At 42.1% G+C, this 19,562-nt stretch overlaps 1 protein-coding gene across 1 annotated transcript; it reads left to right on the forward strand.

The window, feature by feature from the left end:
* Positions 1-11,751: 11,751 nt before the first annotated feature.
* On the forward strand, positions 11,752-12,789 carry LOC308239320 (melanoma-associated antigen B5-like; the record flags this gene model as incomplete). The annotated part of the gene is made up of 1 exon (XM_080652123.1): positions 11,752-12,789. The coding sequence occupies one exon, from the start codon at positions 11,752-11,754 to the stop codon at positions 12,787-12,789; it is 1,038 nt and encodes a 345-aa protein (XP_080508249.1).
* Positions 12,790-19,562: the final 6,773 nt, after the last annotated feature.

Consider the following 19,562-nt stretch of genomic DNA (forward strand, 5'->3'; position numbering starts at 1 on the left):
CCCTGACTTTCCATGGCCTAGGCCTCACTCCCTCTCACCCACTCTGACTCCAGGTTCTCAAAGACTCGCCTGGCGTGTTGCTGGCCCTCCTGTGGGTGGGTGACTAGAGTTATGATTCTGGAAGCTACTCCAGAGAGAAGGTGGCTGCCCATGATGAGAAGCCCTTCCTTGAAACCCCCTACCCCGAAATCAAGAATCAAAGGTATCTCTTCTATGATCTCGATGCAGGAATATAGAGTACACAAAGAGGTGTTCTATGCACTCTCTTCAGGGAGTTTCTGACAAATAATGGTATACTTTCTTGATGTGAAGGTGAACAAAAGCCAGGGCATTGATTCTTTGTGCCTTGAAGTGGTAGTGTCAGATTCCATTGTAGTAAAAGAGCATTTTAACTAGAATACCTTGAGTGGACTTTTGAGTTCTAAAAGGGGGCTAAATTTTGGTGAGGAAAAAAGAAGAAGAGCGTGGAGGTGGTTTGGATGGAAGGACAGATGGAAAGGATTGAATGATTTGGTCCTTGATTAAATGCTAGAAACTATAAGATGCATCAAGGTATTGTGGCAGGGGAAAACACCACATCAATCTGTATCTATCTATCTATCTATCTATCTATCTATCTATCTATCTATCTATCTATCTATCTATGTAAAAGCCCAGCGAACAGAACAGCAGACCAACCAGAATAACTAGACCAAATGGTGGCTATGACACGCACTGCGCCAGTCAACCATCCTGATCTGGGTCTCAATCAGTTCCTTCCCCCCCAGGCTGACTCCACTTCCGATAGGGCCCCAAAACCTTGAGGGAGAAAGAGAGACTATCTTATATCTCCAATGATACCCAGAAGTCCCAGGAAGTGCTGTCAGATTGAGTGAGAATCCCATCACTAATTTTTAGGGTTCTCTGGGACATGAGACCTTTATTCTGCATGTGTAATGTCAAGTTGAAAGAAATAAGAGCTCCAAGAACCTGCCCAGAGTCAAGGGAAGGATACTGAGTGAGGAATAATGGCACATCCTTAGCCTAGACAGGCCCCAAGGAGCCTGAATCCTGATGTCACCCATGGATGGGCACTAGCAGGAAAGCCTCATGTGCATTCCCTGACATTTGCTCTCTGGCACCTCAGAAGATGAGGGCTTTGTCCTGCAACTGTGAGTCCTAGGTGAGTTCAGGGAGGGGATCTAGGCCAGGGGTGGGCAAACTTTTTGACTCGAGGGCCACAATGGGTTCTTAAACTGGACCGGAGGGCCGGAACAAAAGCATGCATGGAATGTTTGTGTGAACGAATATAAATTCAAAGTAAACATCATTACATAAAAGGGTTTGGCCTTTTTTTTATTTCAATAGTTTTATTCATTTCAAACATTTTAAAAAGAAGAATGTAAACACTAATTATTATAATTTGAAACTTCAAAAAATGGAGAAATCATAGCACAATAACACACCTTATATTGAAAATGGCAAAGGCAAAATAAAATTTCCTAACAAAGGGAAGGTACAAAAGCCTTTCAAATTAAACTTAAATATAATAAAATACTTTAAAACTAAAACAAATAGAAAAGAACAAAATGTGTAAACAGTAAATTAAACATTTTCTTTAGTGCAACTTCCAAATTATGCCCGGGACGTAGATGTAGATGGCAATGTAGACTGGGTTGAAAGGTTTTTGGTCTTTAAAACATCAACTTCAGTGGGAACAGTGTTGTTGGTCTCCTTTTTAGCTAATGCTCTGATACATGCTCTCCAGGGGCGTGTCTCCCTACATCACCACGATAATGTGTCTACCCATCCCCAGGGTGATGTCCCGAGACGCGTCCCTGGGCATTACAAGAAGCCTCTGGAAGATTGACAGGTTGTTCCTTCTACTAAATGGGCGGATATAAATCCGCCCATTCAGAAGAAGGAGCTGAGGTGGTGTTTCCTGATGTTGCCATATTAACACTGCTGCTGGTGAAGGAGCGGTGGGGAGAGCAAGAGAACCCTCTGCTCTTTCAGCTCTGTGGGCTGGATAGAACAGCCAAAAGGGCCGGATCCAGCCCTCAGGCTGTAGTTTGCCCATGGCTGATCTAGGCCCTGCTGGAAACAAAGGCAGAACCCTGAATTACTGCTCTGGGGAACAAAGACCCTAAGACCCTGAGGTGGCACAGAATCTTCTCAAGTCTTCATTCCTGAGATTCCTTAGGCAAGGCCATTAGATTGACTCCATAATAATAGTATTAAAGATGTGAGTGCCTTTCTCTGAGGGTAGGGTCCTCAGGTAAGTAAAGGAAGGACTTCCAAGCATCTTCCAACAGTCAAGGTGAGAAACCTGAGTGAGAATTTAAGGAATCCATTTCTTTCAGAAATGTGAGGGCCCCAGACTACCCCAGCCTTGTTACTGCCATGGGATACCTGGGCATTTTTGGCATGATGTAACATAATCACCACCTACTATGGTGTCATAAGGGGGGTGAGGGACTTGGTCTTAGGGATATGGCCTGAGTCCAGTAGTGGGAATATTTCCAGTTTTCCAGAGGCCAAGGTGAATACTAGGAGTACTCTGGTAACCACAGCCCCCGAACAGTGAGTACACCATAATAATAATTCCTTACTCAGCCTCAAGAATCCAAGGACAGGTATGGTCAGACCGGGAGATCCTCATATTCCCCATGGCCCTCAGTGTGGACCTGGCCTTAATATGAGGGACAGGCCCAAGGGTGATGGAGGAATTATAGAACATGAGAACACTGGGTCAAAGCCAAGGCCTGAGGGTCCATAAGCCTCTAAGTAGAAGGGATGACAATTCATCTGACTCCCCACTGGCTTTCGGCACTTGAAGACCAAGGACAGGGCTAGCAAACTGAAGATCCCCAACACTTATTTTTATTTAGTCTATTGGAGGTGAAATCCTTAGTTTGAAGGTGTAGCCACTATTCAAGGAAAGGTGGGGGGGTGGTGGCACAAGGCCAGATATGAAGCCAAATGATAACCCTTGGTAAGGACTGAGGACACCAAAGAGTCAACAACAAAAACCCACTACTAAGCAATAGACACTAGGAATACCTGGACAGGGTTGGTGAGTTGCGGGCCTCCTGCACTTCATTCTTTTTGGTCCCATGGCATGCCATCAGTTGAATTATACTCTTGAATATGAAATAACAGATTCCTCAAACTCAAAGACTGCCAGCTCCTACTATCACCTCAGTATGCCTGAGGCAGGACTGGCAGGATTCAGCCTAAAGGTTACCCAAGACACAGGAAACCTGGGGGTTTTTAGAGAGGTTCCCCTGAGGAGAACTGCACATGTAGACTTCCTTACAAAGGATGTTACTCCTATGCCAAAGGTGCATCTACTTGTACACTCTTGACCTTCATCCTCCAGGAACTCTGATTACCTATCCTTCTAGTGTCCTCCTGACCGTTTTCTCTGACCATAGTCATTATACCTCAGAGACACAAGAGTAAGAGCTGCATTAATCTGAATCAACAAGATTCCCAAGATGAAGCTGCAGGATATTGGAAGCAGCTGCCACAATAGAAGAGCCCCTCTCCTTCTCATCTTCTGGTTTAGAGGCTAATCTCCTGAGTTCATCAGCTACTGATCCAACTAGTACTTTCCATGTGTCTTGGAGAGCTCCAAATACCTCTATGACCTCTTGAGGTGCTTTTCACATGAGATCTGAGAACAGCCAAGATGAGGAACATTCATGTTCCTCTGAGGTCCCATCTCCTGAAAACTCATGCTGTGATCCTCTAACTATGGAGGTGATTATCTTTCAGAAGTTTATTTTATACAAGTATAGCACAAAGCAGCCCAATCTGCAGGAAGAAATGCTAACCATTGTCGACCAAAAGTAACTCCAACAATTCGTGGAGATCCTCAAGAAAGCCTCTGACAGCATTACCTCTTTGTGGTTGACATGAAGGATGTGGACTCACCCCAACCTACCTATGAACATATAAACAAACTTAAACTTCCCCATAAGGGGAGTGTGGGTGCTGCTAGGGGCTTACCCAAGACTGGTCTCCTGGTGAATGTCCTGGGTGTGATCTTCATGAATGGCAACCATTCCAGCGAGGAAGTGACCTGGGAATTCCTGAAGGCCATGTGAGTAGGAGGAAACACTCTATCTATGGGGAACCCAGGAAGCTTATCACCAAAGATCTAGTCAAGCTAGAGTACCTGGAGTACCCCCAGGTGACCAACATTGATCCTCCATGCTACAAGTTCCTCTGGGGTCCCAAAGCTTACACAGAAACAACCAAGATGAAAATCCTGGAATTTTGGACCAGGCTCAATGATATGGTTGCAAGTCCCTTCACATCACAATATGAAGAAGCTTTGAGAGAGGAGGTAGAAAGAACACAGACAGATGGGCATCCAGGACTGGCACTGGTACTACAGGCAGAAAATGTTCTGTGGCCTGGTCTGCCTGTGTCCCACTAATGGTATAGTCTGAGGAATAATTTTTGGCATGAAAACAATATATGACATCATAATAGAATATTGTGTGGACATGGGAAAGAATCCCAGAGTGATATTGTTGGAATTAGAATAGAAAAAAAAATAAGCTATCTTCAACTGTTATTCTCCTTCCTCTTGTCCATCTTTTCTTTTGTAAAATTGTTTTATACCTCGATATGCTTGTCAAAAGATGTAGAATATAGTACATATTAGCACTTATATCTCTCACACCCTTTGTCCTCTGTTCCCCACTTTTAATTGAGCATATGCCTTTAGGAAAGCACTGTGTTAGTACTGGGGAAAGGAAGCTAAAGACCCAGCCTTCCTTCATAGAACTTTGCTAGCTAAGGAGTTTCAATCACATAAGGAGGACATTGAGATACTTTTTATGACTTATAGGAAAAGTAAAAAGGGTAGGTGATTTGGAAGATGTTCTAGGTGAAAGCAGTGAGTATAAATTCTCTGAGTCAAGGCAGTTCAGAATTTTGGATGCCACAAGTCAGTCTTTGAGATGTCCTTTTCAGTTATGCCACATGGTGGAGAAGATGAGGCAGTGGGACAAGTCAGACACTCAGATGTGTTGTCTGAGTTGAGAAAGTATTTGCATGGAAAACAGCTCTGTGGTGTAAGGTCTAAAATTAAGGCTCAATAACATGTGCTATGTTGACATGCCAGGAAAACAGCACGGCCTCAAATGGCCTAACTACAAGTTCCCCTTCATATTCTTGATGTGCAGATAAAGTCCCCTACCACAAATCCATTTTTTTGAAGGGGATAAGGCCCAGGTCTTATTTTTTCTTAAGTAGTGGGTTTCTCTTTCCTACCCTTCTGTGGACTTCGTAAACCATTTGATTACAGGCTACAGGGAAATTATGGGTCAGCTCATCCCCTTGATACCCAACAGCCTCCCTCCATAGAACTTGCACATTCCCTGTTCGTGAGTACAACTCCCCGCTTATCACTCTGAGGCAGGTGGTGTCCCTCTCCCCCGTCTTGTGAGCTTGCATCATTGAGAAATAGCTGTCTAGCTCATCTATACAGGGTCCAGTGTTGTGGTTTTGAACACCACATAACCATAAAGCAGAAATCCCATCCACGCCTCATGGGGCAAGTAGGGAGCCATTGAACATGCTCTTAGGAATTAATTTGGTAGGGCAGATAATCTAGAAAAAACTCTGCGACTGGGTCAGTGTATGAATCATCTCAGGTTGCCCTAACAATATACCACAGACTGGATAGCTTAATCCATGGAAATTTATTTTCTCACAGTTCTGGAGGCTGGAATTCCAATGTCAAGGTACTGGCAGGTTTGCTTTGCTCTGAGCCCTCTCTCCTTGGTTTGCAAATGGCTATCCCTTTCTCATGGCTTTCCTTGATGTGATCACAAGCCTGCTGTCTCCTTGGGTGACCTAAAGTCTTATAAGGACCCCACTAAGTTTGGATTATGGCCTATCCTAGTGGCCTCATTTTAACTGAACCATCACTTTAAAGACATTATCTCCGACTACAGTCACATTCTGTGGTACTAGGAGTTATGACCTCAACATGAATTTTGGGGGACACAATTCAGCCCTCAGTCTCTGCTATTATCTCTCTGCTAGAAAATAGAGTAAAGAAATGGGTATTCTATACACACTCTCTCCAGGGAGTTTCTGACAATAATGGTATACTCTCTTGATGTGAGATATACAGGACCCACCATGTTGACACTTTTTGCTTTGAACTGGTAGATTCAGATTCTATTGGATTGAAAGGGAATTTAATTAGAGTATCTTAAGTATAATTAGGTGAAGTGTATGAGAGGTTTAGATTTTGACAGGAAAAAATAGAGTAAGTTTGGATGGAAGGTCACCTGGATATGTCTGAAAGAGCTAGTCCTTGACAAAAAAACAAAAAACAAAACAAAAACAAAACAAAACAAAAAAAAAACACTAAGAATCAATGTTTGCCTTTGAGTAAAAACAGATTTGTCAGTATCATGTCACCCTAATGTGTAATCATTTATTACTAAGTCAGTTTTGTTTGAACAAATATTATATATTTAATCCTTTTCCTGGAATCAAATGTAATTGATTTTGCAGTTGATTTCATTGAATTCAGCAAAGATAAGAATGGTGCTTCATTGGTTATTTCAATCTTCAGTAATTTCACTTTAACAGGTGAAATTTCTAACAGAATTCACATACACCATCAGAAGTCAGTGCTATAATTTCTGTGGAAATATTTGTGAAACTCAGTTTTAATTTGGTTTTGATTATTTGGATAAAATATTCATGTGTAAGAGCTGTAAATAAATAATGGGCAACTGTTGTTGTCTTTTTAAGTCTTTGGAACATTGAAGTCATCAATGCTGTTTAATCAAATTTTGTGACACAAAAAAACAGAAATAATTGCTGAAAGAAGGAAAAATTGCTCAGAGACTGTGTCCCATTGTTAAAGATGCCCCAACAAAAATTCGTTTGCCAAACAATTGCTTTTTTCATCTCCATGTGAATTGCCTTCCTCTCTTTTGAACTCCCAAACCACATCCCACCCCTTATTCTTAGCTCAAGTTGGCATATAAGCCTAACTTCCCAATTATCTTCTGGTCTCATATTCCTATAGAACCCCTGTACCTACATGCATAATTAAATTAGGTTATTTTCAACTGTTAATTTGCCTTAATTTTCCCCTCCCCCCACAGTACCATTGCTGTAGTTTTGAATATACTCATTTATATGAATCAAAAAAGTTGATTTCACTTTTTTTTAATTTCACTTTAATAAAGTACTAAGTAGCAGATTTTGTTAAAAATATACCTATTGTTAACTGACTTCTAAAAACACAGACATGGGCAAAAGTAGGTTTACAGTTTGTTGCACTGTGACATTCTTTTGAGTTAAAAACGCTGTTGTAATAATTATGATCTTCATGTCTTTTTCCATACAAGTAACTATAAACCTACTTTTGCCAATTCCTGTATGTATTTAATAAACAAATACACAAACATATACAACACTTACTCTTTGCCAAATAACTTTCTGGATATTCTTCTAACTTAATCACCATAGCAACTCTATGAGGTCAGAACAGATATTTTGTAGGAAAACATGCCTTGGAAAGCATCATGGTTCAAGAAAAGAAAAAAAAAAAAAGAAAAATGTCACAGACTTTCATGACTTCACTCTACTAGTCATGTGTCCTCGAGTTGGTTGTATTAAGGTAAACAAAAAGGAAAAAAATTAATTCCAATGGAAATTCTTCTTTTTCTCCCCTGATTATATGAATAATTAGGAGTGACAGGTGTTTTTTTCCTCTAAAGCATCATTGTTTCATGCTTTCACTTTCTTCTCTGTCCCTTATGCTGATGGAGTAAATAATAGTTTTTCCACATCTCCAGTGGGAATTCTAAATTTGCAGCTCTAACGGATTATTAGATAGTGCTTTGGTATTTTTATAACCTTCTCTTTAGTACTATAGAAAGCAAGATGGCAATTGTAAATATTTCACCGTAGAACTTTTTTCTTCATACTAGAATTCTTCTAGTCAGAAACAAATGTCATTAGAGATTAAAAATACAATGTGGCCTGGCTGGCTTGGCTCAGTGGTTGAGCATCAATCTATGAACCAGGAAGTCATGGTTCAATTCCTGGTCAGGGCACATGCCTGGATTTCGGGTTCGATCCCCAGTGTGGGCATGCAGGAAGCAGCTGATCAATGATTCTCTCTCATCATTGATGTTTCTATCTCTCTCTTCCTCTTTGAAATCAATAAAAATATATTTATAAATAAATAAGTAAATAAATAAATAAATAAAGGTAAATGTGATTTTAGAAAAAGGGTTGGGAGGATGAACAAAAAGGTGAAAGGAATTAAGTACAAATTGTAAATTACAGCATATGGAATATAGTCAATAATCCTATATAATAAAGAGGTAATATGCAAATTGACCCTCACACCCTCACAAGATGGGTGCTCCCATGTCATCACAAGATGGCCACCCTCACGTTGTCGCAAGATGGCCACCACAAGATGGCCGCCCCACATTGTCACAAGATGTCCTCCCCATGGCAATGATACATCTGATAAAGGGTTAATATCCAAAATATTTAAGGAACTCATACAATTTAACAAAAGAAGACAATCCACTTAAAAAATTGGTAAAGGACTTAAATAGACACTTCTCCAAAAAGGACATACAGATGACAAGAAACATTTGAAAAAATGCTTGGTCACTAATCATTACAGAGATGCAAATTAAAACCACAGTGAGGTTCCACCTGCCAGAATAGGTACCATCAAAAAATTTACAAAGGACAAGTCTTGGTGAGAATGTGGAGAAAAGGGAATGCCACTAAATTGCTAGTGGGATTGCAGACTGGTGCAGCCACTGTGGAAAACAGTGTGGAGTTTCCTCAAAAAATTAAAAATAGAACTGCCATCTGTCCCAGTGAGCACACTTCTAGGAATAAACCCTAGGAATCTTGAAATACCAATCAAAAAGTATATATGCAACCCTATGTTCAAATCAGCACAATTCACAATAGCTAATATCCGGAAACACATTGCCCATCAATAGATGAGTAGGTGAAAAAACAGTGCTACATTTACACCATGGAGAACTATGGCAGCTGTAAAAAGAGAAGCCTCTCTTGCCCTTTGAGACATCATGAAGGGTCCTAGAGAGTATTATTCTAATTGAAGTAAGCCAGTCAGAGAACGACAAGTATCACACGATCTCACTCATATGCAGAATGTAATGAGCAAAATAAACTAACAAACAAAATAGATTCAGAGATATAGAATCAGGGAACAGACTGAGGAATCTCAGAGGGAAGGCAGGGGTGGGAGGGAAGAGATCAACCAAAGAACTTATATACCTATATACATAATCCATGGACACAGACAATAGTGCAGTGAAGGCCTGGGGGGGGGCATAGTCTAGAGAGGGTCAGTGGGGAAAAAGTGGACACAATAAAGATAAATATAAAATGTTCTCAGATACTATCAATAAAAACTTATATTTAAAAAATAAATTAGGAAGAGAGCAAAGGGAAGGCAGACATTATAAGCATGTTCATCTAGGCAGTGTCATCAGGAAACTGCAAGTTTCACATTCCCATGGAACCACTGGTCCATTCCCTGCAAACCAATAAGGAACCGGATCAAACAGGAAGATGAGTGCATGTGCAATGAAGTCATGAAGATGTAGCGAAGGTGCTTTCCTGTCAGTCTAGGTTTTCACAGGAGAGACAGGCGTCAAGAGGAGGATTCTAATGAATGATGACTGGAGACAAACACCACATAATAACTGGAGCCACAGAGAGACTGACTTGTATCTCCTCTCAGACCCAGAAGGCCCAGGAATGGCTGTCAGATTTAGCATCCCCTCACTAAATTTCAGGGTTCTTAGGGACATGAGAGCTTTGGTATACATGGGTGATGTTAAGGTGAAAGAAAGAGGAGTTCCAGGGGCCTGCCAGGAGTCAAGGGAAGGATCCTGAGTAAGCACTAAGGGCATACCCTTACCCTGAACAGACAGGCCCCAAGGAGCCTGAATCCTGATGTCAACCCTGGATGGGAACTAGCAGGAGAGCCTCATGTGCATTCTCTGACTTCTCCTTTCATGGCAAATCAGGAGGTGAGGGCATTGACCTACAGCTGTGAGACCTAGGTGAGCACAGGGAGGCAATCTAAGCCCTGCCAGGAAACAAGGACAGAACCACGAATTACAGCTCTTGGGAACGTAGACACTAAGACCATGAGGTGGCACAGAGACTGCCAAAGCCCTCATCCCTGAGATTCCTTAGGTAGGGCCCTTAGACAGACTGTATGAATGGTGTCAGAGATGTGAGGGCCTTGCTTGTACTGCAGGGTCTCAAAATAAGGAAAGGAAGGAGTTCTAAGCATATTCCAGAAGTTAAGGTGAGGATCCTGAATTAGAATGTTGGGAATCCATTCCTCAAAGAACAATGAGGGCACCAGAAGACCCCACCCTTGTTGCTGCCATGGGACACTGGGTGTTGTTGGCATGATGTGATGATGCAATCACCACCTCTTATGGTGTCACAATGAGGCTGAGGGACTTGGTCTAAAAGGTATGGCCTGAGGCCAGTCGTGGGAGGATTTCTAGGCTTTCCAGATTCCAAGGTGAATACTACAAGGATTGAGGTAACCCCACACCCCTCAAAAGTAAGTACACCATAAAAGTAAGTCCTTACTCGGCCTCAAGAACCAAGGACAGGTATGATCAGAGAGGAGTTCCTCACATTACCCTAGGGCCCTCAGGGTGGACCTGGCCTTAATCAGAGGGGCAGGCCCAAAGGTTATGGAGGAATCATAGAACATGAGAAGAGTGGGTCAAAGCAAAAGTTGAGGTCCATCCACTCTAAATAGAAGGGATAAAAGGCATTTTAAAAAATTTCTTTATTGATTGTTACATATGTGTCCTTATTCCCCCATTATCTCTTCTTATCCCCCCATCCCCCTGTTGTCTGTGTCCATTGGTTAGGCTTATATGCATGCATACAAGTCCTTTGGTTGATCTCTCCCCCTTACCTCCACCTTCCCGTACCTTCCCTCTGAGGTTTGACGGTCTGATCTGTTTCTCCGTCTCTGGATCTGTTTTTGTTCATCAGTTTATGTTGTTCATTATATTCCATAAATGAGTGAGATCATGTGATATTTATCTTTCTCTGACTGGCTTATTTCACTTAGCATTACCCCACACCACTTTCAGCACTTGAAAACCCAGGACAGTGGTATCAGGCTGAAGCTCTCTCAACACTTATTTTATGTGGTCTATGGGAAGTGAAATCCTTAGTTTGATGGTGTAGCCACTATTCAGCTAAAGGGGTACAAGGCCAGATATGAAGCCAAATGCAGATCCTTAGTGATGACTGAGGACCCCAAAGAACCACTAAGAAGTAAACACTGGGAATAACTGGATAGGCTTGATGTGTTGAGAGCTTCATTCACTTCATTCTTTATTGTCCCATGGCATTCCACCAGTTGAATGATGCTCTTGAATGTGAAATAACAGATTCCTCAAACACCAAGACTACCAGCCCCTACTGTTATCTCAGTATGCTTGAGGCAGGACTGGCAAGATACATTCTAAAGTTACCCAAAGCACAAGATTAGATCTGGAACACTGAGGGTTTTTAGAGAAGTGCCCTTGGGGAGAACTGCAAATGCAGACTTCCTTACAATCAAGGTGCTATTCGTATGCCAAAGGTGCCCATACACTCTTGACCTTCATCCTCCAGGGACTCTCATTACCTATCCTCCTAATACCCTCCTGACCGATTTTTCTGACCATAGTCATCATGCCTCGGAGGCACAAGAGTAAGCACTGCAAAAAGCAGAATCAACAAGCTACCCAAGATGGAGATGATAGCTGCAAGATGTCACAGGCAGCTGCCACAACAGAAAAGCCCCCCTCCTTCTCATCTTCTGGTTTGGAGAGTAATCCCAAGAGCTCATCAGCTAGTGATCCAACTGGTACTTCCCAGGCATCTTGCAGAGCTCCAAATACCTCTTTGACCTCTTCAGATGCTTTTCACACAAAATCTGAGAACAGCCAAGATGAGGAGCATTCATGTTCCTCTGAGGTCCTATCTCTAGAGAACAAATGCTGTGATCCTCTGACTATGGAGGTGACGATCTTGCAGAAGTTTATTTTGTACAGGTACAGAGTGAAGCAGCTCATTCTGCGGGAAGACATGATAAATATTATTGACCGAAAGTACCACCGCCAATTTCCAGAGATCTTCAAGAGAGCCTGTGAGAGTCTTGAGGATCTCTTTGCAGTTGACCTGAAGGAAGCAGACTCAATCAAACCGGCCTATGAACTTGTCAGCAAACTGAAACTCCCCAATAAGGGGAGGGTGCGTGCTGGCAGGGGGTTACCCAAGACTGGTCTCCTGATGTATGTCCTGGGTGTGATCTTCATGAATGGCAACTGTGCCAGTGAGGAAGAAGTCTGGAACTTCCTGAATTCCATGCGAGTGTTCCCTGGGAGGAAACACTACATCTATGGGGAACCCAGGAAGCTTATCACCAAAGATCTAGTCAAGCTAGACTACCTGGAGTACCGCCAGGTGCCCAACACTGATCCTCCATGCTACGAGTTCCTCTGGGGTCCCAAAGCTTACACAGAAACAACCAAGATGAAAATCCTAGAATTTTGGGCCAAGCTCAATGAAAAAGTTCCAAGTGCCTTCCCATTACAATATGAAGAAGCTTTGAGAGATGAGATAGAAAAAGTAAAAGCCAGATTGGCAGCCAGGATTGGCACTGGTACCACGGGCCAGAAATGTTCCATGTCCTGGTTGACCAGTGTCTCCACAACTAGTAAAATATGAGGATTCATTTTTGTCATGAACAAAATATATGACAACATAATAGAATCTTGCATGGACATGGGAAAGAACCCACAGTAAATCTGTTGGAATAATAGAATAAAAAATAAAGTATCATTCACTTTGATTTTTCTCCCTCCTTTCCATCTTTTCTTTTGTAAAATTGTTTTATACCTCTATATGCTTAGCTTAATAAAGGATGTAGGTTATAGTAAATCTTAACACGTTAGATCTCTTTCACACATAATCGTCTATTCCCCAAATTTATTGAGCATATGTCTTTAGGAATGCCCTGTGTTAGTATGTGGGATAGTAAGATAAAGGCCCATCCTCTCTTCATAGAACTTTGCTAGTTAGGAGCTTCAACCACTTAAAGAGGATGTTGAGGTACTCTCTGTGCCTTATAGGAAACTTAAAAGGGTGGGTGATTTGGGAGGTATTCCAGGTGAAAGCAGTAAGTGTAAATTCTCTGAGACAAAGCACTTTAGATTTGGGGACACTGCAAGTCAGTCTGTGAGACGTCTCTTTCAGTTGTGCTACATTGTGGAGTAGATGAGGCTGTGGGACTGGTGAGCAGAAGCCAGACACCCAGATGAGATGTCTGCGTTGAGAGAGAAAATATTTGCATGGAAAACAGCATTGTTGTGTAAGGTCTAAAATGAAGACCCATACCATTAGGGACTCAAATGGGCTAACTGCATATTCCCCTCCATACTCTTCACTTGCAGATAAAGGCCCTATAAAGGTCGATCTTTTAGAAGGGGACAAGGCCCAGATATTATTTGTTCCTAAGTAGTGGGGTTCTCTTCCCTACTGTCCTGTGGACTTTGCAAACCACCTGTTTATATGCTGCAGGGGAAGTAGGGGTCACCTCATCCTCTTTATATGTCCCAGGTAGCCCCCCCCAAAACTTTCTCATCATTTTTTCCTGAATGTAACCCCCCTCCTGCCACCATGGGGCATGTGGTGTCCCTCTCCCCCATCTTGTGAGCTTGCCATTGAGAAATTGCTGTCTAGCTCATCCATACAGGGTCCAGTGTTGTGGTTTTGAACACAACATAACCATAATGCAGAAATCCCTTCCTCATTTCACACGGTAAATAGGGGGGCATTGAACATGCTCTTGGGAATTAATTTAGTAGGGAAGATAATCCAGAAAAAACAATCTCTGTCTGGGGCAGTATTTTGGTTATTTCAGAGGCTGCGCTAACAACATACCACAGACTGGATAGCTTAATCCATGGAAATTTACTTTCTCACAGTTCTGGAGGCTGGAATTCCAATGTCAAGGTGCTGGCAGGTTTGGTTTGCTCTGATCCCTCTCTCCTTGGTTTCAAATGGCTATCCCCTTCTCATGGCTTTCCCTGGTGTGAGCACATGCCTGCTGTCTCCTTGTGTGACCTAAACCCTTATAAGGACCCCACTAAGTTGGGATTATGGATTATCCTAATGTCCATATTTTAACTTAACCATCACTTTAAAAACATTATATCCTACTAGAGTTCCATTCTGAGGTACTGGGGATATGACCTCAACATGAATTTTGATGGACAGAATGCAGCCCCAAATGGTAAGAATCAAAGTTTTTAGATGTTCCTCTTGATTGTCTAGATGTCCTTCCTTACTAACTGTAGTGCATTTATTGCTACCATATGCGAAGAATAACATAGTTCGATCTTGGGAGGGTGACAGATATTTCCAGAAAACAGGGATATGAAAAAATAGGGTCTCCAGGGAAGACTGTGGCAGACAGAGTTTTATTGAGCCAAGAGGATCTTTAGGTCCTGGTGATTATGCCTTTGTGTATTCCTATCTTCAAGTGTAGGTTGAAGCTATGGCTTGATTGAAAATAATAGATTATGACAAAGATGCTGGGTGTCATGCTCTTGATAATAGACATTATATAAGACACCATTTTGCGATCAGGAGTGATCTTCCTATCCTGCTTGTCTTAAAGAAGAAATCAGCCATGTTTGAATGGCTCAGGAGAGGGCAATGTGGCATGAAAGTGCAGGCTCTGTTTAGGTATGGAGATTAGTCTCTAAGCATGTCAGGAAATAAAAACAACTCTAAATCCTACAGGCAAAAGGAAATGCATTCTGTCCAACAAACTGTGTGAGCTTGAAAGTGGATTTGCCTTGGTTACAAGCAGTTTCCAGCCCAACATGTAAGGAGCTTAAATGCTCTCTCCCATTCTTCTAACAAAAAAATAGGCTAAATTGAAAATGGAGAACTCTTCTTAGACTCAACAGAGAATTGTGGTCACAAGGCTACATGCTGTCCCTCAAAATGAAAAGATGGAGTAGTGGGTACTGAAGGGAGCCAAAGTTTGACTCCCCTGGCTTACCTTTCTTAGGGATATTGATTTTAAGCTGTTCCTTCAGAACAAGACTCAGAAGGAACTTTGACCCTAGCCCCCTCTTCTGACTAAGAAATTCAGAAAGTAAGGCCTGCTTTGGGAAGGGAGTGTTGGCTTAATCACTTTAGGAATCTTCACCCTTGCATTAGTTAGAAAGACTCCATGGCTGACAGCTAGACCCCCTGTGTGCTATGGATTCTGAGTTGCCTAGAGAGAATATTCCTGCAATGTATTTTCTGCCCTTCCTCTACTACCAGAATATTGCCCATTCTAATTTCTGATATCTAAGACCTCATCTTCCAACCATTTTCCCTTTTGTCCAAAAATGTCTTATATATGCTATCTCACCTCACTGTCTTTGGCCTGTTCATGCTTATGTGAATTCGCCATGCACATGTATTAAATGTTGATTTCCTCCTGTTAATCTGTGTTAATTTGATGATTAGCCCAGCCTAAAGCACTTGGAAGGTGGGTGGAACGAATTTATATTTTTTTAGTCTCCACAGTACAAAGAGTCACAGCTCACTGGAACAGGAGTCCAAGAGCAGAAACCGGTGCCAAGAGCCAGTACCAGGATGGGACAACTTGCTACTGGCTCCAATATGTATTTGACAAGTTGCTGGAGGCTCAGTGTCATAGCCTGAAAGTTAAAAATTCCAGGTGGGTCTAGTCTAACAGGGACTCCTAAATTTATATGAACTTTACTTGTAGGAGCACTATCTCATCCTCTCAGAGAAGAATAAAAATCAGATAAAAATGTCCTACTACTTCCAGCAAGACGTAGGGACAACTAGGTTTACATGGGGTGCGGGGTGTAGACCCTCCTCCTTGTGGGCTCTTGCCCTATGAAGTTTGAAGGATAAAGTCACGGACTAAAGGCTTCTTTAGTAAAAAATGTGGAAGTTTATTGGAAACATATACAAACTTTTCTTGGGCAAGGGGCGCCAAAGGGGACCTCCACAGGAGGGGTCCCCAAATAGGGAAAAACCTGCTCACTCTATCTCTAATCGGAAAAAAAAACAATCCTAAAAAATCTTTTGAGTCTCTTTGTCTCCAGATTTGCAAAGGCTTTATCTCTTTGTCACTTCATGACCCTTTCCAGTTGGACCCTACTTACTTTATGACCCCTGTGCTTTCCTAATTGGTCATTCTTCTGCAAAGTATCAGTTTCAAAGTCCAAAGCCCACATGGTTTGCTTCTATTTCATGTCACCTCTTCTTGCAACATTCCTTTATCCTCTATAAATGTATGCCTTCCTCTTGTAACATTTCTCTATCCTCCATGAAAGTAAGATAAGCATTTGGTGACTCCAAGCCCTCACCTATGCATTCCTCATCCATGGACCCCCCTTATTCCTTGAACTGCCTGTCCTGTATCTAAAATTCCTTTCAGTAGCCGTTTGGAAAAATGTCCCATGCAATTCTTCCTTCATAACAAGGTCTGTCTAAAGAGCAACTATTCACCAGAACCTAACTGACTTGGTTTTACTAGTCTAAACAATCTGAGAGGTAAAAACCCCATCTGTAGCCCCCTCCTCCTTCCATGAGGTGGAGAGTCATGCCTATCTCTAAGCTTGCTCAGCTCAACTTCCTATTTTACTGAAGAGGTTAAAACCTGAAAAGTACTTGTGAAGTCATAGCCCAAGGGCACAGGCTCACTAAAAATCTGAGCCCCAGTCATCACATTATAGGACACTCCCCTCACCCCACACCTTATCACTCCATCAGCAGGATTAAGACTGAAAGAGCTACACATCTCAGACTCTGAGATCTTATTTAAGAAGAACAGGGGTGATGAAAATGAGGACACCATGGGAAATTTAGTTTATGACATGCAAGGCTACACCAAACAGTAAACAGAGCCTGAATCCTGGCCAGGAAAACAAAACACTTCACACTAAAGGTCTACTTACCTCAGCAACATTTACCCAATACATTTTTAGTTTTCTACAAAAATATCACTACATATAACAAAAAACAAGAAACAGTTTGCAGAGACAAATGAAGCATCAAATCAAGAATAAGATATATTAGAATTATCATACAAGAAATTTAAAATAACTATGATTATTATGCTCACAAATATAACAAAAAGTAGACAAAATGCAAAAATTGGTACACATTGTAAATAGAGAGATGTAAACTATAAGAAAGAATAAAAAAGCAATGTTAGAAATTCAACACAGTAAAAGAAGAAGAGAAAGTCTTTGATTGGCTCATCAATAGACTAAACATGGATGAGGGGGAAAAACAATGAACAAGAATAAATATTAATAGAAACCTACAACAGAAATGCAAAGAACAAAACAGACAAGAGAGAAGAGTGAAGAACTGTGGGATCATAGTGAAAGATATACCATTTGTGTGATAGAAATACTAGAAGGACAAAGAAGCAAAGAAACAGCAGATATACGTGTAATAGCAATGACTGAGAATTTTCCAAAAGTAATGACAAACAAAAAACCACAGATCCAAGAAGTTTGGAGACTTCCAAGAATTATCATTGCAATTAGGTAGCTCATATTAAAATAGAAGAGGACAAAGGGAAGGACAGATATTATAAGCATGGTCTTCTGGGCAGCTTCACAAGGTAGCAGCAAGTTTCACACTCCCCACAGAACCACTGGTCCATTTTCTGCAAATCAATGGGAAAAGGGATAAAAAATGTATAATAATAAAAGGGTAATATGCTAATTTCCAGACAAAGACACAGTGGCAGGGCTGAGGCATAGGTGGTTAGGGGCGATCAGGCCAGCAGGGGAGAGAAGTTAGTGGGATCAGGCTGTCAGGGGAGAGCAGATAGGCAGTTAGGGGGATCAGGCCAGCAGGGGAGAGCAGTTAGGGGTGATCAGGCTGGCAGGGGAGAGCAGTTAGTGTTGCAGAAAACCAAAGAAAACCAAGGACGCTTCAAAGAAGAGGAGGGACACTGTTTAATACACCGGCAGACTCAGGGAACAGCCTTCCAAATCTGAGTGAAGAAACGTGCATGGGGCTTTCCTTTATATCCTCCTGTGGTCTTTGTCCCACAAATATGGATTATACTTCTGGATCTTTTCGGGGGCCTTGCAAGAGTGACCCCTGGTTTTGGGAGTCTCCAGGCCATATCTGATGGTGTGGCCTGGTGCCAGCGTTAATAACCCATCCTCCAGGGCAGTGCACTGTTCACAGTGACACGTTCTGCAAGACCAGTATCTGGGAAGTAGGTAGTGACTTAATTATAGGTTATCAGGAATGTACACTGAGCTTTCTGGCTTGGATTCAGATCACTAGCCCCAAATATCAGGGTTACATTGGAATTAGCCCTTTTTAGCCTTCTCATTAGGGGCAATCAGGCAGGCACACAGAGTGGTTAGGGGCAATTAGGCAGGCGAGCAGTTGAGTGGTTAGGAGCAAGTGGTCCCGGATTGCTAGAGGGATGCCCAACTGTTGGTTTAGGCCCGAGCCCATGTGGTCAGGCCTAAACCATCAGTCGGACATTTTCCGGGGAGTCCCAGATTGGAGAGGGTGCAGGCTGGGCTGAGGGGCCACCTCTGTGCACGAATTTTGTGTCCCGGGACTCTAGTAAATAAATAAAAGAGCAAGATGGGCAATTGCTCAGTGAAGTTGCCTAGGAGGGCAGAGCCACTGAAAGCACACCAAATCCTGAAGGCTTACTTGGTTAAGTTCCTAGCTGTACACCTGAGGCAAAGATTTCTCACCCTCTTGTTCTTCTTGCCTTGCTCCTGCTTCCTCTTACTTGCGTGGTTCTTGACATGCACTCACCTGCCAAGTGGTCTAAGCAGCTACATGGCCCATGGCCAGGCAGACCCTACACCAAGCATGTCAAACTCAAAGGCTAACATGGGCCACATAAACAAGCTTTAAGTTCATGTGGGCTGCAAAAAAAAACCTTCAATTTTCATGGAAATATGTTTTTTGTTTTTTTTTTATAGAGACCTGCAGAATACAAAGGGCTAAAATAAAGGAGTAATTGTTAACATAAAAGAATAGAACATTTTAATGAAAATTAATATTTTTTCTTGAACATTAACTTACCAGATACTGAATAACTGCACAAATTAATAAACATAACACAAATAAACCTATTTTTCTTGTTCTCCAAAAGCAAAGTATTTCCTGTTAGGCACACCAAACAAGTCGGTCTAAGACTACTGATGTGGTGATCTGCCACTATTCGCTGCTAGTATTAGTGGAGAGAAATGGTGCACCTGCATGTAAGGCATGTAAGGGAAACGAATACAACACGATTATAGTAATCAGTCATCAGTGAACACTAGAGTTCGTTATTAATAACTAGAGGCCCAATACACGAATTCGTGCATGGGTGCAGTCCCTCACTCTGGCTGGTGATCAGGGCTGATAGAGGCCATCTACCCCCATCCTGATTAGGGGCTGATTGGGGTCAGCCAGCAGGGGAG

This window comes from Plecotus auritus (assembly GCF_963455305.1).
Source record: "Plecotus auritus genome assembly, chromosome: X".
NCBI lineage: Eukaryota > Metazoa > Chordata > Mammalia > Chiroptera > Vespertilionidae > Plecotus > Plecotus auritus.